General features: G+C 39.2%; 3 protein-coding genes across 3 annotated transcripts; 2 read left to right on the top strand and 1 right to left on the bottom strand.

Annotated features, from left to right (window-relative positions):
- Positions 1–96: 96 nt before the first annotated feature.
- Positions 97–3823, top strand: LOC128362170 (cytochrome P450 2J1-like). The gene is made up of 9 exons (XM_053322856.1): positions 97–288; positions 579–744; positions 846–998; positions 1104–1264; positions 1637–1810; positions 1892–2033; positions 2452–2639; positions 3380–3521; positions 3648–3823. Exons 1-9 carry the CDS (start codon positions 97–99, stop codon positions 3821–3823), a joined length of 1494 nt encoding a protein of 497 aa, XP_053178831.1.
- Positions 3824–4495: 672 nt separating this feature from the next.
- hook1 (hook microtubule-tethering protein 1) lies at positions 4496–17033 on the bottom strand. The gene is made up of 22 exons (XM_053322502.1): positions 16901–17033; positions 14927–15012; positions 14404–14476; positions 13819–13869; positions 12978–13110; positions 12593–12660; positions 12284–12346; positions 11249–11332; positions 9794–9957; positions 9561–9701; positions 8439–8640; positions 8193–8303; positions 8006–8093; positions 7848–7914; positions 7600–7740; positions 7328–7415; positions 7063–7094; positions 6874–6956; positions 6656–6756; positions 6439–6540; positions 6269–6337; positions 4496–6200 (listed from the first exon to the last, which is right to left on the bottom strand). Exons 1-22 carry the CDS (start codon positions 16943–16945, stop codon positions 6045–6047), a joined length of 2148 nt encoding a protein of 715 aa, XP_053178477.1. The 5' UTR covers positions 16946–17033; the 3' UTR covers positions 4496–6044.
- Positions 17034–19365: 2332 nt separating this feature from the next.
- On the top strand, positions 19366–24146 carry si:dkey-183n20.15 (RING-HC_RNF170 domain-containing protein). The gene is made up of 6 exons (XM_053321654.1): positions 19366–19513; positions 20218–20329; positions 20904–21000; positions 22435–22508; positions 22621–22731; positions 23334–24146. The coding sequence occupies exons 1-6, from the start codon at positions 19485–19487 to the stop codon at positions 23673–23675; spliced, it is 765 nt and encodes a 254-aa protein (XP_053177629.1). The 5' UTR covers positions 19366–19484; the 3' UTR covers positions 23676–24146.
- The last annotated feature ends 55 nt before the right edge of the window (positions 24147–24201 follow it).

Genomic DNA, 24201 nt, shown 5'->3' with positions numbered 1-24201 from the left:
TCAGCAGAGCACCAGCCCATCTCTAACTAGGAATAAATGAAGAGGCAAGTCAGGGGCCAAACACTGATCTGTAACAGTCTGCTCCTCTGCTTCACAATGTGGATGTGTGGTTTGTTGCTGGGGTCTGACATCAGGGGAGTGCTGCTTTTAATTTTTGCTCTTCTCATCATAGCATATTTTCTGAAGAAAAAGGATCCACCTAACTTTCCTCCGGGACCACCAACTCTCCCTCTCTTAGGAAATGTCTTCAGCATTGATCCTAAACAACCTCACATTTACCTAACCAAGGTAAGGTGGCTGTATCAACATGTAGTGTTTTTTTAATTTGATAATTAACAACTTCAGCATGTCCAACAGGATGGAAGAGCTAATTAATAGTAATACATTGTATACACAGTCACTGCCTTCATATGAGTTTAACAGGCCCAAAAGAATGGAGAAATAATCAAAATGTTTAAATCTGCATGAGACTATGGTACGAAACAATGCTTAAAACCTGTTGATAGAAAGTCACAGAAAATGCATCTGGGTCACATGTCAGACAACAGGCCACTTATTCTCTGCTCCTGCATCCACAGCTAGCTGATGTTTATGGGAATGTGTTCTGCATGCGCCTGGGAAGAGACAAAACAGTGTTTGTAACTGGGTGGAAGATGGTGAAGGAAGCTATAGTGACACAGGCTGACAACTTTGTAGACCGGCCTTATATCCCAATGGTTACCAGAATATATTCAGGAAACTCAGGTGATTCATGCAAATCTATAACACACACAGTATGTCAGACTCTATGTATCATCCTGCTTCCTTGCTTCTGAGCAACATCATTTGGTGTCTTTGTGCGTTAGCGGGTCTTTTCTTTAGTAATGGGATGGTGTGGAGGAGACAGCGACGTTTTGCCATGGCCACATTACGCACCTTTGGATTGGCCAAGAGCTCCATCGAGCAGAGCATTTGTGAAGAGAGCCGCCATCTCCAGGAGGCCATGGAGAAGGAGAGAGGCAGGCACACACATTGCAAGAGACAAAAGAGCAAAATATAAAAATAAAAAAACTAAATACACTTCTATCTAGTACAGCATGACATGAGTCTTTTCTTCTGTTCAGGTGAGCCTTTTGACCCTGTGCCCCTCTTAAACAACGCAGTGGCCAACATAATCTGCCAGATAGTCTTTGGGAGACGGTTTGACTACAGTGACCACAAGTTCCAGAGCATGCTGAAGAACCTGACAGAGATGGCCTATCTGGAAGGCTCCATATGGGCTCTAGTAAGACATGGAAGCAGCCCAGACACACTGAACAACCTCACATGGCTACATCCATTCATAACAAGGACCAAAACCAATGCAGTTCTTATGTCAATCGAAAGTGTCATTGAGAAGAAACATGTATGTAAAACAGTAACCATATACTAAACATGCAGTGTCTGGTATGTTCAATATGGATGCTGGCTGGGGACAAAATTATTTATTTTATGCAGCTCAAAGACTGCAGACTTGCAGGGACTGATTTCACCCCTGCAGTATGGGTTTAAAACTTATTTCAACAGATAATGTTCATAGCCATTTTAATACCTTTTTATTTGCCAAATGATTTAAACCAGCACCATTGAATAAGCTCCTCATTTTCCCTCCACACAGCTCTACAATGCATTCCCAGCACTGATGAAACATCTGCCCGGGCCTCACAATGACATCTTCAGCAACTCTAAGTCATTGGAGGCATCCATCAGGTCTGAGATAGAGAGGCACAAGTTGGATCTGGACCCCAGCAACCCACGAGATTACATCGACACCTTCCTCATCGAAGAGAAAGTAGGTACTTGTTGTTGAAGTGAGAGTCAAAACCAACATCTTTTCAAACACAACTGTATGTTTGTCCCTCCACTCTGACAGTGCAACAGAAACAGTGAACTGGGCTTTGATGAAAGAAACCTGGTTCTGTGTTGTCTGGATCTATTCTTGGCTGGCAGTGAAACCACCTCAAAGACCCTGCAGTGGGGCCTCATCTACCTCATCAAGAACCCTCATATTCAAGGTGGGTGTTCAGATGAATCACAGAGCAGCAGTACAAAGATAAAACAATAACCATGAAGAACATAATGAAGATCAAAGATGCCATACTTCTCAACTTCTGCTGATTTAGAGATTCTCTTCTGTATTTCTAAACTGATATTTATTATGCATGAAGGCCACACAGTGAGAACAGTCTGTTTTTCAATTAGTCCACCTGACTTGAAGTGTCTTAAGACAGTAAATGTTTGCTACTGTAATTCAGAGGAGCTGGTGGTTGTTTTTGCACAAGGATACCAGTTATTTGACAGAACCAGAGATATCACTCCATACATTTTTATACATTATTATGTCAATATCCACATCAGCTTCAACTGGCATATTTAAATTAGAGAGAAGTCACATTATCTAATTAATTAAAAATATTTAATTTACCCTGCTAGACAAAGTCCTGGCAGAGATAGACAGTGTGATTGGACAGACCCGACAGCCAACGATGGCTGATAAACCCAACCTGCCCTACACTGACGCTGTCATCCATGAGATCCAGAGGATGGGAAACATTGTTCCTCTCAATGGATTAAGAATGGCTGCCAGGAATACGACATTGGGCGGTTACTTTATTCCCAAGGTGCAATATCTTCTCATTGAACAACTAGACAAAACTGGTTATGTGTTTATCAGAAAACCAACATGTGATTTTTAGTGCAGTTTGTGATGTGTGAAATATCATGTGGGAAAAATCAGTTCATATCGCTGCAATAAACATAGTAATGTATATGTAATAACATTATTCACCTGGTTCTTTATACCACTAAAACTAGAAGAGTAGAAAATGCTATAAAAATACATTTATTGTATATTGTAATGCTAATAATCAAAGAGACAATAATTAAATCATATACACACAACATACAAGTATCAACTCACTGTTTCTTTTAAAGCAGATACTCCATGTGAGTGTAAAGATTATACGGATACATAAAATTCTGAACAACCAGTCAAACCAGTTTGGACACACTTTCTTATTCAAGTGAATAGAAAGGTGTGTTCAACCAATACCCACATCATACACCCACATAAGCTTAAAACACTCATTCAGCAGAGACTCTGTGATTGAGCTGTGTTTTTTCAGTTAATACCTTACTGACTACTTACTTATATCTGACCCTCCTTGGTAACTGTCAACAAGGTGTGGCTGTACTTAAAACTGATTTTCTGTCTTACCTGTTTGTTTTATATAAACTTTTCTTTTAAGCTTATGAAAACTATAAACTTTCCATGTTCAATTATACTTATGCTTACCTTTCGACCAACCATTTGAACATTGTCAGAGTTGGATTTTTTCTTATTGTGTAATTGTGTATGCAGGGAACATCTGTGATAACCAACTTGACATCAGTCCTGTTTGACAAAGATGAATGGGAGACTCCGAACACTTTCAACCCCGGACACTTCCTGGATGCTGAGGGCAAGTTTGTGAGGAGGGATGCCTTTTTACCTTTCTCTGCAGGTAACTAAACCCATTAGATATTGAAACATTTTTCAGAAAATTGAACCATAAGGAGTTAAGTTATGGAGAGTGCAGAAAATGTATGCCTGTGAGTAGATAATGAATCGTGTGCTTTGTTTTCCACAGGAAAGCGTGTATGTCTGGGTGAAGGTCTGGCTAGAACTGAGCTGTTTTTGTTTTTCGTCAGTTTGTTGCAGAAGTTTTGTTTTTCCACTCTGGATGGAGTTGAGCTTAGTACAGAAGGGATCATTGGAGCCACACGCACACCACTCCCTTTTAAAATCTATGCTAAGGCCCATTGAACATTGCATCTCTATCTCTTTAGACTATATGTTGGTTAAGCCACAAAATGTTATGGACATCTGCTGCAACTGTGGCTAGTTTTCCTGTGATTACCAGAATGCCAGTACCATTCTTGTTTATTTCCAGTCTTCAATAGTGTGTCTTGTCTATATCTCCTGACTGGATGATTGGAGCTGACAATGGTGGCAGGATGTTTCTACAACAGCTAATTAGGGGAAACTACAGCATGCCGTCTATTACATATACACATACAGTGATTACATAATACGTCATGTGACTTTTTCCAAAGCTTAAACCATTTTGTCCAGAAGGCAACAGCAGCACAATTCTCCCTCTTTTTCCAGTATAACAACAGTATAAATATACTTTTATAAAACATTTTTTAAAAAGAAATTCTATTTTGAGAGAGTACATTTACATGGTTTATGTGTCTTGATATGGTTGATTTGTATATTAAATAGCTTCTTAATTGTTCCAGGAGGATGCTCTCATGACAGACTCATCTGCTCTCTGAATGTTGAGAACAACAGGTGTTAAGACATGTTGATGCTGAAATAAACATTTTTAGCTCTGGGTTGTTGTTTTTTTGTTCAGCCGTCCTGTGTTTTTTATCTTTGGACCCAAATTGAGGTTGTTGCTACTGAATGCAAAACACAGTTTAGAAAATAAGAATGTATTTATTTTTTCACAAGAAAACCAAAGGCTTTAAAATTTAACTCATGATGCCTTCCACACTTTTCTTCATTTATAAACAAACATTAATTACACTTGTAGTTTCTGTGCCGTGCTACTTGATCATACTTCTTATTTTTATATGAATTACAGCGTTTAAATCAGCAATCTACAAGAATCATTCACTGCAAAGGAAAATAAAAGCGCTTTGACATACAGGACATCTATAGATCACAAATGGCAAAACCATCATAACAGAAATGCCTCTAGTGTTATTGCAGACATACAGAGTGAGAAGGCAATCAACAGCCATTTCATGTTCTGAAGCTAGTACAGTTCAACTTAAGACCCATAATAATAACCCACAATAACAAAGAAAACACCTGCGTCTACAACGCTCTTCACTCCAATTTCCATTGACACTAAAAAGCCTGAAAACATGATTAACTACAATATCCAGCACAATAATTAAAACTCTGAAGTTACAATTTGCAGGTATCATTTGAATGTTTAACCTGGTTCTCACATTTGGATCAAAAGCTGGTGTTTAAATCATGTTTTACATTACAGAATAACAAGTTGCTAGATAATAGTCTTGATTACTCACTACTAAATAGATCTCCAACAAATATAAAGGCCTGACAGTTTTCATTTAGAGCATGCTGCCAGTACAGAAGTCACACCTCACTCTCAGAAGGATACAAAATACACAATAAAATACACTAGTCCTGGATTCCTTGTGTAGGATTTGTTTTTGCAGTTCCTCAAAGGCTGATCACTGTATAGCATTTTCACAGCTTCACATGATGGGCTTATTCCATTTTAGTAAAAATATGATGCTTAACCATCAGTTGGTGGCCAGCACCAAATATGATGATCATTTTCTCAAAGATGACTTTGGAAAGAAAGACAAGTATTTATCTCTGTCTGCTGGATCAGCTCATTACCGCCCCCTCAACTGCATAGTCTGATGGTACAGCTCTACATACATCAACAATCATCTTAAATTACATTAAGTAAGTGTTACCATTCAAGTGAGCCTTTTTAAAAAATAACATTCATAAATATTACGAGCTCTAATTCTGAATAAAACTGTTAAGCATTCATTTACATTTTTCTCATTCCTGACCAAGTACTCAGCATGACAGGATATGCGAGTAAATGTTAAATTTGATTACAGCAAGAATTCAGTTGAGTCTGCAGTTGGCAGAGCAAACACAAAGGGCAGATGCTCTATGTCAATGGTTGGGAGAGTGTGCACTACTTTAAGCTAGTGAGGTGAAAACAGGTTGTGGGTTCAATGCAAGGTCAACTAATAGCCAGTGAAATGAAGGATTGTATTCTATAACCTCATCTGGGTGACCTTTAGGGGTGTGCCCGATAAGTAAATGCTTATTGATCCCAATAAGCTCATCCTTGACCCCTCCCCCAAGCACTGAGAGCAGATGTGTTTAAGGTCACTTGAGTGCTCACTTGTGGGAGGGAGTGAAGGTGGAGTTTTCCCTTAACTGAATAAGGTGAGACATTTGGCTCTGTGTGTCACAAGGTCTACTTGGAGGTAGTGGCAGGCACGCTGATGGAGAGTGCCCGGCGGGGGGCGTTTGAGACTTGCCGCTGTTGGGATAAGAAGGACTGACCAGGGGACAGCACAGAGGATGAGCGGCCGAGTCGCGACTCAATGGCCAACTTCTGAAAGCTCACACTCTGAGGAGAGAGACAGTGTTTAGGCTTTAGTCATGAATCTCGGTATAAATCAGAAATCATCTTCTTACCTTGTTATACCACGCTGTGACAATCAGCTTCTCCTCATACTCTCTCAGTCTGGCCTGTTCGCACTGACGCTGAAAGGAAAAATGAAATCAGTTAGGTTTGAAAAACATTCCTGAGGAAATATTTGATATTATAACCATTTAACTGTGAACGACTCAAAATGCTGATTTACATCAAGGTTGAGAATTTGCTTGTCCCGGTCTGCCAGCTGGTTCCTCAGAGACTGGATCTCAGCGGTGGCTGGATTCAGCTTCGGGTCCAGCGCTCGTATCACCTACAAGAAGGGGAAGAATGCACAGTTCTGAACACAGGTCTGAAAAAACAACAACGGGACACAACCACTAAAATGAGATACAAACAAAAAGAGATGTGACACTCTCATCACTCACATTGCGAGCTTTTTCCAGGTACATCTTGTACCTTTCTTCCATGGCTCTCATGTCATCATCCTTCTTCTTCAGAGCTGCCATCAGCTCATCCAGCTTTAAGGCTAAGAGACAAAAAAAGCACACGTCATAATGTCACTCATATTGTGCAGTGTTGCAGACAGGTTTGCATTTTCCACTCCAGAGGTTGCAGAGGTGATGTAATGATAGCAAAGACTCACAGGTTTGAGTGTTGTCAGGCTGAAGGTCCTCCAGCAGCTCTTTCTTCTTCATGATTTCATCTTGGGCCTCATTCAGCTGGACCCTGAGGAAACAAATGGTGTTTCTTTACCGCCATCTACTGGAGAAAACTAAAATTCGATTTAAATCTCTCAACTTATATATATCACAGACCAAATATTAACACTTACATGTGTGCATCGAGTTTCCGCTTCAGGTTTGACTGAAAAAAAGAAAATAAAGCAGATTTAAGTGTTAAGTGTTAAGTAATTAATTTTTCACTGCAAAAGAAACTAAATGCAATTTTTACCTCTAAAAAAGTTTAAAATACTGACTGAAAACATAAAGTAATGTGATTAATTTCCACAATACCATGCAAGTATAAAGTCTGACAGCGAGATCAAGTCTGTGTGACATTTTCTATGTACTGGTGCCAGTGTGTGACAGCATACTCACATCATCAGGTTTGGCTGCCTGACTCTGCAGAGCCTTTTGGAGGTCCTCAACCTGCTGCTGCAGCTCCCTGACCTGCTCTCGGCTCAGTCTGCAGATTGATCACCATGCAGGAAGTAAACGGAAACATGCAGGAAGAGTGAATTCATAAATTAAGTTAACAGGATACACAACATATCAGAGTTAAAAGTGATGAATAGGAAAGCAGCCAGTGGCTATGAAGAAAACAACCTCTACATCTGGCTGTCTTACAAAGACACAAAAACTCTGTTAACCTGTTCTCAGTGTCCAGTTCACTACGTTTCTTATGTGCTTCCTGAAGCTGGGCCTGTAGAGTAGCAATCTTCTCCCTCTCACAGTCCTCCTGCTGAACTCTCAGCATCTTGTTTTCATGCTGCAGCCTGATGAACTTTTCTCTAAATTAAAAAAAAAAAAAAAACACACAAAAAAACCCAGCAGAAACATAAAGTCAATATTCACAGACAGTTTCTGACAGCGTTTTTCTTTATTTTCTGTCTATTACCTGTACTCAATGGGTATTAATTCAGCTGCCAGGTTATCGTGGCTGGGGCTGCTGGAAGGAATCATTCCTACATGGAAAGAGAGTTTGGACACTCTAAAACGTCAAAGAGACAAGTGGCAAAGTAACAGCATTGTCAGATTTGGATAGCCATGAGATACCTGCTTGGGAAAGCTGGTGCTGTTGAGCCTGAGTGCAGCGCAGCTCCTCGTTGATCTCCTTCAAAGAATCTCTCTCGATGATGATCCTCTAGTGATGAGGAGAACCACCGAACAAATGTTAGTAAAAGGTGTAATGAACACAATCCTCCTGCGAATTCATCACACTTTTAAAAAAAAGCTGCCACACCTCTTTCTCCTTCATCACAGTTTCATGCTTTTCCTCCAACTTCTTCATCTCAAAGGCCAGGTTGTCTGCTCGCCTCGACTCCTCAGACAACTTGCTGTGTAGCTCCTGGACCTGACAGAAAACATGTGAGAGTATGTATTAAAAGACAAAACAAAGTGCGTCACAACTTTTTTAAGCTTAAAGAAACTTTCAAATGTATATATTAAACCACAGAAATGTATACTGTAGATTTATTTTAGGATTTACCTGTCTCTTGTATGTCTCGAGCTGTGCACGTGCAGCGTTGGCCTTGCGCAGCTCTTCCTCCAAACTGACAGTGTTGTGCATGTAGGTCATGTTATTCTCCTCCAGCAGCTTCATCTGCCTCTTCAGATCACCCAAATTCTCCAGCTTACGCTTGTACGTGTCCACTGAGGCCTCCAGCATCACCACACGATCTGAGCAGTTCCTACAGTAGATGAATACGAAACAAATACATAGGTATCAATGTACAAGCTTATAAATCATCAAACGCACATGTAGAAAGGAAGGCTAATTGCAGCACTCAGGTTGATCACTGCAGTTGCACAAAGCCAACATCATTTACTATAAAAACCTGTGTATAAGATACACCTTTAACGCAATATTTTTTCATTTAGTGGGGTGCATCTTATACACCAGTAAAGTATAGAGAGTTTGGATCTGGATATGATCATAGGAATGTAAAAGACCATCCAACATTAAGAACAATAACTAAAGATAATGATGTGAGCGTCCACACTTACGAACTATAACATCCTGTAAACAGCCATCAATCTGACACACTGTTTCAGGTGTAATGTGTGTGTTTCAATTGTGTTTCAAATGAAAGTAAATTGAAAAGTTTATAAATGAAGAGCTACTGGTGCATTCAATTGAACCAGTCTTTAAAAGAAAAGCGGTTTTCCCAGTATGACACCCTCCAAAATAGACTGCATCTTATACATAGTCTCATGTTACATTGGGTATTGATGTTATTCCCCTTCTTTTCTGTGTTTGTACTTGTGTATGAAGTCAGCCCTCTCTGTCAAGGCCGGTGGAGAGCCATGTGTATGCAGGTTTTTATTCTAGCCAAACACAAAATCAGTTAATTTCACTGATTAGCTCCATCTGTCTGATTAAGGTGTGTGCTTATCAGTGAAATCGTTACCTACCCTCCTTCAAACTAATTGGCCCAGGTGTCTGCTAATGAATGCAACATAAGATGTACTTTTGTCTGCTGCTCAGTGAGTGCTGAAGAATCAAAATAGCTGTTTACTCTGTGTCCAGTCTTGTTTTTAATATCATTTTTACATTTTTGTGGTCTTCACTAAAAATAACTTCACTGCACTTCCCCACACAGACACAAACCTCAGAACGTCCAGCTCATCTCTGAGTGCTCGAGACTCTTCTGCCAGGCTGTTGAGATCATCATTACGGTGCTGAACCTCAATCAGCTGCTTCTCCAGCTCTTCACAGTGGATCCGGTAATCATCCTTTGCAGCCTCCAGCCTAAAAGATGCAAGAAAGAATACTCACTCAGACTCCTACAAGCAGAGTGTGGTCACTACAGTACAGGACATTTATCCACAGATGAGACAAACCTGAAGTTCTCTTCCTGCAGAGCCTCTAGCTGCTGCTGTAACTGGTTGTGTTTCCTCCCTGAGGGTGTGCTTGGGTCATCAAATGTGTCCAGCTGATTGGCTCGGTCAGTTAGGACATCATTCTCGGCCAATAAGCTGTTCCGTTCCTCTTGAAGAACGGCCACCTGTCCGGGTATGTTACGGTGTTAGACCTGCTCTCACTGATGTGGATTAAATATACAATTTAAAAAGATCCATTAAGTGAGCAGGAAGATACTGTGAGGTTAAATCTCTTGTTGGTCAATTATTTCATGCAATGCAGAAAAGTCACATCTTAGCATCAAAAGACCGACCCCTTCCACTACAGATAACTCTCTCCCTCTCCCAGCTGTTTAAGCAAACTTTGTAGTTAATCCATGCTGGAAGCAGACCACAGACAGAGTGCATTTTTAAGCAAACATGTTAATACATGGTTAGTCTTACTTCTCACCCACCATTTCACCGATACATACTTTTTTACCACCAGACACTGGATTATTCATCTGAGATTAATTTAATTTAACAACAAAAACAAAACAACTTCTATGAACACTGAATTTTCAAAAACATTAGAAATTAAGCCTGTAACTTCCATTCTCCTATTTCATGAAATATATAGCCAAGTCTCCAGTTTATTAGGTATCTTAAATGAATGCAGTCCAAAACAACATCCCTGATTTGTGAAGGTTGTAAAGTTGCATTTTTGTAGAAACTGTTTCAAAAAGATGATTCAACTCAAAAGTAACTCCAAAATTACCATACAATTAAATTAACACCTCTCTACAACAGTTTAAAATACAACTGAACATTATAACCTTCATCAAAGTACAGCTGCGTTCATTTTAGCCAGGTGTACTCAATCAACTGGCAAATAGGTGTAAGTGTTACAAAGACAAAGATGCATTTTGAAAATAGATTATTGTCACACAGATTAATTCCCTGAGTAAATTACTGGAACAATACAAATGCCCGCTAAATATTTAAATACCGTGCACACTGTGCCACAGACAGAAACCAGATTGAGCCATCTGTTAGCTGAGTTAGAGTAAACAGTTGAGCAGCTGGTTTAGATGGGTTTAGTTTTGCTGAACGGTCAGCCATACTGGACTTACCTCGCTGTGACCAGAGATGAGCACGACTGGGGACAGAACAAATAAATCTGTCAAGCGTCCAGTTGAAAGTGTGATCAGTACCTAGGCGAGATTTTGTTGTTGTCTGTACAGTGCTGAGGCCCTGCGGTAGTGGCAGAGCATAGGGCTAGATGCCACAGTGGGAGCCAGTAAAAAGCCCAGACTGTAAGCCTGCAGTCTTTCTGCCACAGCAGCTCCAGACAATGGAACCAACCATTACAGCGAATTACACAACTGCTGTTTATACTGTACCAGAGGCACACATGTGTGTGTTTGCACAGAGCGTGTGTATGGGCTCTGGATTCACCTGTATATCCAGCTCTTGACAGCGCTGGGCTAAAGCTTCCTTCTCTGCTAAAAGTTCAGTGAGGTCCTCCAAAGCTTTTTTGAGCTGGAAACATGAAGGAAGAGCAGAAAGACTTATGTTAACTCACGCCAGAAACAAGCACACACACAGACTGTTTTTACTGCAATATTTAATGACAGCAGATACAGTCCCCATTTTTGCTCTGTCACTGTTTCTGACAGTCTGAGGTGACGTCCTGAAGTGTCTTGTTTTGTCAAAACAAATATATTCAAGTTTACTATCATAGAAGACAAACTATTTGAGGAGCTAAAATCAGAGAACTTAGACATTTTTTTTCTTAAATTAATTGATCAGCTGTTGCAGTTCTAAAGCATTGCACTGTGCTGTAAAGAGAGCCTGAGGTGATGCCTTCTTTTGTCAAAACAAATATTCAGTTTACTATCATTGAAGACTAAAGAAACAACTGTGCTGTAAAGTCAATATTTGAACTTTGAGACTCTCTGTGCTGTGGTCAGGCTCTTCCTCAAAGGTTGAGATGTATGAATGTTGTTTTAAACTTTAGCTCTGAAGCTAACTGTGCCAAATGTTGTCCTGGTGACTGGTCCAATTTACACATTAGTGCTGAAAGGATAAGCCAATAAATTGAGTAAGGAAATGAACAGTTTTTAATTCTTTAACATTTAAATTTTTAAGAAATGTATTAATTACTGCTTGTCAAAGAACCAATGTTTTACTTGCTTTTCTCTGTTTCATATCACTGCAGACTAAGACAAAACACAACAAACACACAACAACAAACAAAAAACAGACATGAGTTTCAAATGAACCTTACACATGTTACAATGCTGCAGTTTGCACATCTGAGGGATTTTTATTTTGTTCTCTTTGCAGTTAAAGTTATAATCACAATTAATATATGGTTGATGTTTATATATTACATACCCCATACATTGGGCATAAGAAAGCACCTCTGATTTCACAGAGGAAAATACCAATTACATCAATGAAAGGTTTCTGTGTGATGATAACACTGACCTGCCGTTCCAAGTCCCCCGACAGCTCTGCTCCAAATGGGGCCATGGTCTCTTTACTCATGAGCTGAGGAGGGAAAAAACACACCCCAATTCATTACATAGACTCATTAAAAAGAGCTGAAAGTCCTTAACCTATTTTACTCAAATATACACATGCAATCTAACCTCTCTTAACAATTACTGCTGCTGACGTCTTTGCTGATGGGGCCAGATTTCAAAAGTTATAATTTAACTGCTCAGCAAAGATTTTCTAATATTTTTAAAATCTCTAATCTGACTGATTAGAAACTTGGCAAAAAGATGGACTGACCTCCTGGATAGCCGTCATGACGACATGCTGCACAGACTCCTCCAAGGTCATGATGATCTGAATGTATTCTGGCAAAGGTGAAAAAAAGATTTACACACAAAGACACTAAATACCTCACTTTAGTATTTCCCAGTTTATGTGTCCCACTTTCTAATGTAGCACTGCCGCAACTGACTTGCCAGCCAGGCTGGCTGATTGGCTCTGCTTTTGTTAGTGGCTTGGCAGGGCAATAATCAAACATTGTTTAGCTGACAGGCCTAACCTAACTAGATTTTCATTAAACAATTCCCCTTTTTATCTACACAGTACATGTTTAAATGTAGATATTCAATCTGTTTGGGTCCTGTGTGAATAAGTTGCGTGTAAGATACAGGGCACCATATACCTTGTTTGCGTTCACATTTGACAGCACAGCCCAGTATGAGCTGCAGCAGCCTCCCCAGCTCCACAGGGTCTGAATGTTCTGCCACCATGGCCAGATCTGGCATGGGGAAGTCAGAGATCTCCTGTGCTAGGACCTAATGATACAGAGACAAAGATAATGTACTTAACAAATAAGTGTTCACACTTTACACATTTAGATAAGTGAAACATAGTTCCACCTGCCAACAATAAAAATACCACCAATTTACTGGCTTCAGCTTCAAAAATGTCATACTTTCACACTTTTCTTTGTCATATAAGACTATCAACTGAATATATTTGGGGTGCTAATCAGACAAAACAAGTCATGAAAGATGTAAGCTTTGACTCTGGGAAATTGTTATGGTAATTTTCTAACATTTTGTGGACAAAACAATTAAGCAATAGAATAATAATGGATCAATAATGAAAATAATTGCCAGTGTTTCAAAATGGTGAATCCACAAACATGCAAATAAACTATTCTTCGATTTTAAGATTTTAAGTGTGTCATTCCACATTGTTATAATTACAGTTGATGATTTATATATTCACCTAGCAAAATGGGTCTAAACATTTTTGGGCTGAAGTAGTACCTGATATTGTGTTTATTGATATTCATATTATAGATGTTATTGTATGCCAGGCTTGAGCTGCTTGGTACTTGTTTTGATCTCAATTGCACACTATATTTTCCTCATACATGGCTCCTGGGTCCTGTGTTACTAAAACAGTGTATACTACAACTCCCACAAGAACTCAAACACATTAGAAGACAACTGTGCAAAAACAAGGAGGATATTGTGCACATGACAACTACCTACCTCATTATAATAGTCAACAACCATCTGAAGAATCTTCTTTAGGTTGCTCACCTGAGGATATCACACATGAGATTATGAAGATATGAACTTAGTTTATAAAAAGTTTATAAAAAAGGACAAACAGGGAATCTCTTAATATAATGTATGTTCACGCAAAGAAAAACAATTTTCAAATGTACACATGTGAGAATATAATTGGGAAGGAAGAAGCAGGGGGGGTATTATCAGTGTGTGAGGAACAGAAACAAAGAGTACAGACGGGGAATGGGATGCTTTTTTCTCTACATCACTCCGTTGCCACATGAACACTGCAAAGCAGACTTTCACACAGATATTACATATAGCGAACAGATGTGGACACACATACATGTACACACATACATGTACACATTTCACCAGAGGAGTCAGAGTGCAGGCTAAACCAGGAGGAGCAGCACCCCTGGAGCCAGTAGTAGGTCAGTGTCAAGGACCAGTTTGGCAGGAACAAGCAAACACAGATTCAGAACGCAGGCGGGTTCAGCAAAACACAGGGAGAAAAGTCAGAGAGGACAGGTGGAGGATGTAGGAGATGGCACTGCTCTCTACCTTCAGTCTCCAGTTGTCATCAACATCTGTTTTGATGCGACCGAGCCATCCATCAGAAAACCACGCTGGGTCTCTGACACACACACAGACACAGACACACACACACACAGACACACTTAATAAATCTAACTCTACACAATTTCTCATTAATAGTGAACAGAGTAGACAACAAAGAATATTCTGCAGATTCATCGATAATGAAAGTCATTGTTAGTTGCATAGACTGGTGCAAACCACTGTTCTTCAAATTGTGATGTTTAGAGTGTTTTAGAACAATTATTTGCAGCTGTGTGACAAACAGCATCCTCTATTTTAGCTGTTTTGTGCAGAATGACTTTATGCATACTTCAGTTTGTCTAATGAATAAATAATGCTGTGATTTAAATTATTCGAGGCAAACAAGACTGGCTGTAAATAAAGAAATTATCTGCAGAGCAAAATCATGATTAATGAGGAGGTTTCAGTGTGTGTATGTGTGTGTGTGTGTGTGTGTGTGTGTGTGTGTGTGTGTGTGTGTGCTCACATTTGATGCAGTGCCTGTGATATTGCCGCTCCAGTGGTCAGCTCCTCCACTGTTCTGCAGGGTGCTGAAGTGTTGAAGGTCTGCAGCTGAGAGGCAGAAAACATTATGAGGATCCAAGCAGAATGCAGGAAATAATGCAGTACACTTCACCACTGAAGGGTTTTTCCATAACACTGCAAATGTGCTGACGTGGCGAAATGCAACTAATCCACAACGAGGGAAGGATAAATAACGGAGAGAGGAGAGGATAGAGGACAGGGATGCAGTGATGGGTAGATTGAGGAATGACAGGTTGAGATGCAGGTAATGGTTGAGGTGGAAATGTACAAATGACCTTTACAGCATACACAGATTATGCATTATGCTTACTAAATATCTGTGTAAGTGAAGCAATTCATTTCATCACTAAATGTATGATCTGTGACCTTTTCAAACTGTAATCACATGTTTTGTCTTGAATAAATGTCTCACCAGATCACATGTTTTGTCTAGTGTAGGCTAAATTAGTGTCTTGTCAGTTATGAATAGGAATTTGACAAAAAGCTTGTTTTAATGTGTATGATACACATAAGTTAAGAAGTGATTTTTATAGAGGGGGAAGTAAGACTGACAAAGAACATAAAAGGTGCAAGAGAGGAGTTGCACAAAGGTCGCATGAATATGGTAAGTTACTGATCATGCATTTCTTCTTCAAAGCTTGCACTGATGCTGTTTCCATGCATATACACAGAAGAAGTCTTGAACTCAGAAGCCTGGACTGAGCCTTTTGTTTAAGTGTAGAGTTTCCAAGACATGGTATAGACTTAACAGTCATAACGGCTTCTCTGGTAAAATGAAGATGTAAATAATTCCAGCAGCAGCCATGGTGTAAAGTAAACCACTCTAACTGTCTTTGTAACATCCTGCTTTGTTCAGTAATTACTAAAACTAAACCTTGACTCACTATCAGTGAAAATGTTCAGCTCAAAATAGAGCTGCAATAAAAATAATTTGATTTATCATCGGCAGAAAATACCCAGCATTTTAAAAGTTAGATTATCATTTGAGTTCCTTTTTTCCATCAAAATTGCCAAATATTTTTCAGTTTCAGCTTCTCAGATGTGAGGATTTAATGCTTTTCTCTTTGGATTTTTGGGGTATTGTACAGTTGATCAGGCAAACTACATATTTGAAGATGTTATAATGGGCTTTTCTTTTTTCTTTTTTACAATTTTCTTACGTTTTACAGAAACTGTGAAAATAATCAGTAGATTCATCAATCACAAAAACAATCATAATCTCTTTAAAATGTAGGTAGCTAGCATTAAAATGAAGTCCACCGTTTGTGGGAAACTTTAATTTTACTTCTGCTTATGCTTTTAAAAATATTGGTGCATTATTACACAAGTTGACTGATTAAGTCTATGGGATTGCTGTTTATTGTTCAACAAACAGATATAGGTAAGTAATTGATGTAGCTGTAGCTGCAAGATAATTAACAAACCGCTCAGCCCATCGGGGGACGGCCAACATCAATTCACACCTACCCCACAGGAACAGGTGCACTAAATAAATGTTAGCGACATTTAGTTAAATAACGTAAGCAAAAGAGCGAGATCCCGCAAATAACTCCTAGTTAATTGGATTGTTGGGGTAAATCCAGCGAGGATCACTAAACTGCAGGGTATTGTTGTCTTTGTGCCTCCTGAGTAGCAACATTATATCTATCCGACCGGCTCGACACCTTTAACGTTAACGTTAGCTGACGGCTGGACGGACTGTTGCTACAGCGACTCTCAAATGAACAAATGAAGCTAGTCTATGTAATAACGAAGCACAACGATTCATAGTACACTAGCTAACTAACAACCATTTGCTCCACTTCATATTCTACACATTTACACTCAGCTTCTTAAGTATTCGCTTACAAGCCACTGCCTACAAACAGGTAGATGAAATCACACATTCACACAGGATAAGCGTTTAAACACTCACCCATATTATCAGGCTCTCGACCAACACCGTTTTATTCTCGTCCATTTGTTGCCTTTTAGCTAAAAGCTAAAATGTTTTCTCCACCTGTCAGCAAAGCTCTTCCGCTCCTCCTTTCCTCTGCATTTGACCTCACCTGCTGCCAAGAGGTAAATCTCAAACGACAAATACGTAGCATGGGTGGCTTTTACAGTCGCTCCGCTATGAAAATAACGCAAGGTGTACGCGAATGGCGCAGCTCCTTAGGTGATTTGACGTTCATTTGTGTGTGGGCTCCGGGAGAGGTAAAATAGGATACAACCCGTAGCCAATCAGCATTGAGATATGTGAAGATTGACGTCTGTCCTGCCTGTTTGTAGCCAATCAGAACAGCGGTCATCGATTTTATTACGTCCCTATTATCTGGACCAAATCAAAACATTTCTGATGTGTGTAATTTTCAGAAAGTGGATAACAGCTACACTGAGAGAAAGACTTTGATTGGATAACACAAGTTAATCTACTTTTAATCAAAGAAAACGACTTGAGAATTGTTCTGATAATACCAGGATCAGACATCCCAACCTGCAAAAACTGGGAGGACATATGTTTTTTGTCATTTATGAGATAGTGAGTCATTAATGTGAAAAGGAAGTCATAATTGAAAGATAAGATTATTTTCTTGTTTGGTTTGCTCAGGTCGCAGTGTAAAAAGTAATGACAGGCCTACTCTACAATATTAAGATGTGCACAGATGTAGCTGTAGAAAAAACTGTGATAACTTCACAGAAATAATGAATAGAGTAATAAAAAATTAAGCTATAATGCATTATAAATGATTTATTAGAGCAATCGAATGTCATCTTTTGTTAAAAAACGAACTTCATTCTTTATGGAAAGCACTCTTTTTAGTAAATATAACATTGTTATTGTATTGTATTATTATTGTTGTATATATTTTTATTGTCAAACATCATCCTGTCCGTCAGAAGCACAAATACTCAGACCAGCCATAAATCTTAATTGCACTTTGTTTCATGTTTGACTACGTGACTACTGTACAAAGCTACGTGGCCTTACCCTATAGCCAGCAGAGGTGATCTTTCATAGCCAGTCTGGAATGTTAAGCCTTTTTATTCTTTAAGCTTTAATAACTAAACCAGATATTCATTTCTGTAATCTGCCCTGTTCCCAAACATCCACTAAAAGCCTGGCAGCATGCCAACCATTCTCTGATGGTAAATCATTTCTCACAATCTTCCTCACGTTATCCTTTTATATATCTCACGTGAGGTTGTGTGTAATAGAAATTCAGATACCACACTCTGCTCTACATACTGACAGCTGTTAGTCACTCTGAGATAAGAAGTTTCACATGTGTCACACATTATGGAAAATTTCAAATAAATCTTATACAAGAGAGCTCAAACAAAACAAACCCTAACACCTAATCAATTAGCACAGCTGATATGTCACACACTAAAATGTGTGGGTTAGGGTTAGGGTTAGCAGTTGTTGTGTGTAAACTGGGACTGGACTTCACCCATATGGCCTGTGGAAGCACCCTTTTAAAATGTCAACTGTTTTATCTACTGACCTCTGCCACTCTGAGACCCTGACCCTCATTAACTGATGGCAGCTATTTTTAGATGACCCTAACAACATGGACTCCCTCTCTTCACCTTTCATCTCAGGTGAGGCAAAGGGCCAGTGTAAATATTTGCCCGGATATTTCTGCAATGGCTATCACGGTGTGTTATGTGAGGATTATCACATCTCTGCAAATTGTCAGATAAGAGAGGGATGTTTGAATCGCTGACATTTACATTTGATCAAATAAAGCAAAGTCAGTTGATGTGTTTTGATACATATGGCCAACACTTTTCCTTTCAATTATTCATAGAAATAATAGTAGAGAATGAGAATAATAGTTGAGAAATTGTAAATAGTTGAGAAATAGTTGATTATAAAAAATGGACCTTGATATCACTTTGATACTCAGATCTATGAGAGGGTGGCTTTTTGTTGTCAGGTTGATTATCTACAGCTCAACAGCCCTCAGTGTAGTACAGTGTTACTGTCAGTGACATCTGTGTATTTCACAACCAATAGTTTATGGTAAGAGTAGTAGAATAATGTGAAGCAGGGCCGTTGGCAGGGTAAACTTTGGTAAATGATTGGCGGGGTCAAAAACACAGGTGGGAGGGATCTTTCCTGGCTTTGATCTGGTGGACGTATCATGTGACACAAATCATTTGCCCCAAATCAGGCTGTAGGAGGAATATGTTGCTTTTTTCTGATGTAGTAATTTGAATACATTTACACACTAAGTACACATTACATTAACTGAAATCTTTGTGTCATAAGAAATACATTTTACATATTTCTTAGGAGTAGTACACCTATATACAAAGCTCTTCATTATTGTTCTGACTACATTACTGCTCCCTTAAAGAGACAAGACTCAGAGACCAGCTGATATTGGAGGGTGTAGTTGATCATTAACTAGCAGTTCCAATTTATTTTTGTACAGTGATGCTGTCAGACAGCATTTCACTTCCTTCTAGGAGACCGTGTATACCTTTTAGCTGCCGTTTCTAGCTTAACAATGCACCCCCACCACAGCTCTCAGTCCAGGTGAGTCTGCTTTTATAACATATTGATGGCTTTTGATGTATTTTCTCAATGGGGTTGTGCACTGTACTTCCAGCTGTGGGCTGTGAGGAAATTTGAGGTGGGAGACTTCTTGGAGATAAAGTGAAATGAATGTGTTTTGATCTCATGGCACTCAGGATTACTCTATGAGAAGCTAAATAGTTGCCTGAAAGTGTATATATTTCCAGCTGTTTTTTGATGACAGTTTATTCAAGAGAAAACCATAACAATTTAAATGATTTTGATTATGTGAATACGTGTAGCATACTTATTTTCTCAAGTATCAACGATGTCTTTAATTAACTGATTGAAGGTGTTATTTTCATAAGCTGATTGTGATGCTGAATGCCTTTAAATGTATGAAAACATACAGAATTGTGTTTTATTTGATGATTTATAATATTTCTTACATAGTTTAAATGTTCCATGTAAAATATAAATCTTACAAAGGAATGCCGATTAAGCTTTAAAATTATTTAGGTAAACAGCTGTCCTGATGGATAATAATCTGTCAAACAGCTGTAGTCCAAGCATCAGCATCTGTAATCCACAAACAGAAAAGAGCTGAGTACAATCATCCTTATCTCATGAATTGTTAGTTTTGTGTTGGTATCTCTTCAGTATCTTGCAAATATGCAATATTTAAGGTGTGTTTATCTTTGTCACTAATTCGTTTCGTGTTGCAGACTAGACCATCTACCTTCTGAAGGTCTCGTGGGTCAGTGTCACCCAGGGTCATCAAGTTCTTTGGTTTGTCAATCGGAGCAGTCAGCATCAGCATACATGAGCTGCCACAAGGTGAGAGCTTCAGTCACACACACAGATTCTACAGTCCTAAATTGTTAGAATCAATTGATATCAGAGGGCTTACAGTGTGAAAACCACCTTACTTCCATTTGTCTGATTTCTCATATTTGAACTTCTTTGAAGGATTGCGTAGCTTTGGAAAATTCTGCAGACTTTTGGGATAATGAAACCCTTTAGAAAAAACCTGTTTTTCCTCACGTCTGAACAGTGACAACAGGACACACTTACAGTTTGTAAACAATATTATTACTGTTATCTTATTAATAATCACACAGGCACTCCTGTATTTTTATTAGGGCTTTTATTGGGGTCACAGTCTGGTCGAGAGCATTGCTTCCGAGCAATGATAATAATATGACTATTTATATCTCTGATTTTAGTGTAATCAATGTCTCTCAGCACATATGCACTATGAAGGATTATCAAGAACATTTCTGTAATACATACAGTAATTCCATGATTATTATGATTATTTTCAGTGTCACCTCTTTCTCTGCTTCATATTTTTTCTTCAACTTTTCTCTGCTTCCTCCTTTTCTCTCCATTTCTTTTCATATCTGCACAGTTATGTCCATCCACAAGCCAACAGGAATGGCACTGTCCTGTGTGTCTGCAGACAGCCAGGTTCCCAGTCCAGACAAACTGTGGCCATTTGTTCTGTGGTAAGAGATGAAACACACACACACACACACACTCATTCACTCACTCACTCACTCACTCACTCTCTCTCTCTCTCTCTCTCTCTCTTTTCTCTCTCTTTTCTCTCTCTCTCTCTCTTTCTCTCTCACTCACTCTCTCTCTCTCTCTCTCTCTTTTCTCTCTCTCTTTTCTCTCTCTCTCTCTCTCTCTCTCTCTCTCTCTCTCTCTCTCTCTCTCTCTCTCTCTCTCTCTCTCTCTCTCTCTCTCTCTCTCTCTCTCTCTCTCTCTCTCTCTCTCTCTCTCTCTCTCTCTCTCTCTCTCTCTCTCTCTCTCTCTCTCTAATAGTTGTTCTATAAAACTTTGAAAACAGACGAGGTGTGTTGTTTCATTCACGTACCTGTTCAATCCATCACCCATGAGCTTGGATTCATTCATTTTTATTCATTCTCAGGCTTGCCCACTTGTTACATCAGGTGTTTAAATCTTTTGATTGGTTGATTTCATTCATTGGCAGATCAGCGAAATCATCAATGTGCTGCAGCTGTGTGTCTGTTCAGCTTTCAAAAATTAACCGTTGCCATGGTTTCCCTGCCTCTCATATTACAGCTAACAAAAGGTCTGCAGTTAAATAGGATGAAGTGCAGCTAGTCACTAAAACCCAGTAAAATAAATCAGCTGTTCAAAACTTAACTTTCAATTTCACAGAACTACATCTGCTCCTGTTGTATAATCAATAATAGTTACATTGTATTTCCAAAGTCTCAAAATGATGAAACCTTTATGGGTTGTCTGATGTTGCTGTTACACTACATGATTCTCAGTCATGTAAGCAGTAACCAGATAACTTAACTTATTCTCACTTTTAACTTATTCAGACTTTATAACTGATAATATACAGCAAGAAAAGTTGTGCCAGATGACTTGAGAGGTCTGTGTGGTTAGGGTTAGAGTTAGGTTAGGGTACTAATGGCATTCAGTGCTTAAAGGCGGGCAAGAAAACCCTAATGTCAATGCTAGCACAAAGTGGTGGCCAGTGCAGCAATTTGGGATCAAGTCTGAAAAAATTCACAATTTTCTTCAGGTCTGACTCTTGCAGTCATTTGACAGCCATGTCTCTAACACACGGTACATATTAATGGCACAGATGCACACCTGTTTAACCTTGATATTATCTGTTACAGATTACAAAACTATGTCTACTCTTTCCTTCACCTTTAGATTAACTTAGACACCTAACACAGTTCCCATTGCACCTGCTCCACTTACTTGTAGTTTACCTCTGCCTTTCCTACCCAGAGCCTCTTCAACACTTGATTAACCTCTGTCTCTATCATGCTATACTGTATCTTGGTTGCATGCTGAGTGTCAATGCAATTTTTCACACATATGCATATGGCAGCATAAGTGATAGATGATACTTGTAGAAAAGGTGTTGATTCATGTGTTTGGTCCTGCAGCTCCTTGTTTGATCGCCTACTGGAGACATGGGTCATGGTTGGACGCTATCAGCTGCCCTCTCTGTAGACAGAAGGTAGAGTATGAATGTTTTGGGTTTTTTTTTTTTAATAAATTGATTAGATAAAGGGTGAGAGACAGTTTCAAACCTGTGTGTATATGGAATAAAAATGTTTGGGTCTTTTCAGGTCAGCGTGCTGTGCCATCTATTTAATGAGAGTCGATCTGACCGACAATCAAAGGAAGTTCTTGGAGAAATCACAGATTACAACAAACGTTATTCTGGAGCCCCAAGACGGGTCAGTGCTCTCATTTTCAGACAAAACACCAGTACACGAAAACAGTAAACACCTTCACACACCTAAATTATTCACATTATTGATTTTTTTCTCTTTTCTTTAAGCATTTCAACTGTTAATTATCCTTGTTCTCCCTCTTTGAAACTGTGTCTGGTTGTGTAAAGGTATCAGGGGATGCAATTTCTTGTACAGTCCTGAATGTGACACCAGATTAGATCATGGGAAAGATGAGAATTTCTTCACCATACCTTCTGATAATAGCTTCAGTAACAGGAATACCGCTTATGCAACTGTGACGATTTATTGTCCCATTCAACTGCCAACATTAGACAACAGAGGTGTCTGGTTAACACACCTGGCCGACACACACACTACATGACACTACAGTAGTTGTTCTATCTTGGATGCCTCAGATGAGCATTTCTTACTCCTTGAAGTACTGAAATGTGGCCTTGAACAACCTTTATGTAGTTTTATAGTTGAGTTTTAGAGACGGACAGAAATCTAAAACTCTATTTCCATACTTAAAAGTTGTGTATTAAACAGTTTGGCATATTTTCACTCTCTGACGTGTCATCTCCTCTGCATACTGACCTCTCCAGGTAACAGACTACCTGTGCGATGCGCCCCTTCTCCTGCAGTTACTGGCACGTGGCCTGGGTACCATTGGAGGGCTTGTGTGGCTGTTTTTCTTCAGGGTGGCGCTGTGCTGTGTGGGGACTGTGGTGTCCATCTCCTCCCCTTCTCTCGACTCCGTCTCCTCATCGTCAAACCCCCTAGAAACAGACCCCTCCCTCTGCGGACTGCTGGGGGCCCTGGATGACTTGGTTGTGGTCATTCTGCTCCTTATCTGTGTTATCAATATCAACCAGCAAATGGCGCCAGAGAGAGGACACAATGCAAATGCTGCAACCTCACAAGGAGTAATGGGGGATTCACTCTAGGTAAATACTGCTGGAAGGTGCCAGTACAAGCTGCTTGACAACAACTTTTATTGGATTTCCTCCTTCTGGCTTTAGTTAGTTGGACTAGTGGATGCAAGAATATTGACAGTAGCACAGCATGTAACAGTGGAGATGTTAGACAGCATCTGAGCCTCTTCGACTGTGGACTCATACTCCAGGCCTGTGTTGAGTGTTTACAGAGACCATATAAAAGGAGCATCTAAAATACAATGTGCGGTTTCAAATGCTCTTTCCTGAAGCTCCTGAGTCTGTTAGTTTTTAATCCATATTAAAAAGGCTTTATTTTCTGTTCCATTTACATGAATTAAACTATAGCAGTATTCCATTACAATTTCTACAATTAAAAAAAAAAAAAAAGCACATTAACCTAAAATGTCCTTTCTACTCCTAACTGGTCAGAAACTGTGCGAGCTCAAGCAAAGCTGTGTCATGTCAGTACTGTAATATTGTCATCTATGTAAATACTTGATATTGTATGAATTCATGTTTTTATGTGTAAAATAAA

Source organism: Scomber japonicus, chromosome 7, assembly GCF_027409825.1.
Source record: "Scomber japonicus isolate fScoJap1 chromosome 7, fScoJap1.pri, whole genome shotgun sequence".
NCBI classification, from domain to species: Eukaryota; Metazoa; Chordata; class Actinopteri; order Scombriformes; family Scombridae; genus Scomber; species Scomber japonicus.
The sequence above is the reverse complement of the archived record's forward strand: the minus strand, read 5'-3'. Positions and strand labels throughout refer to the sequence as shown.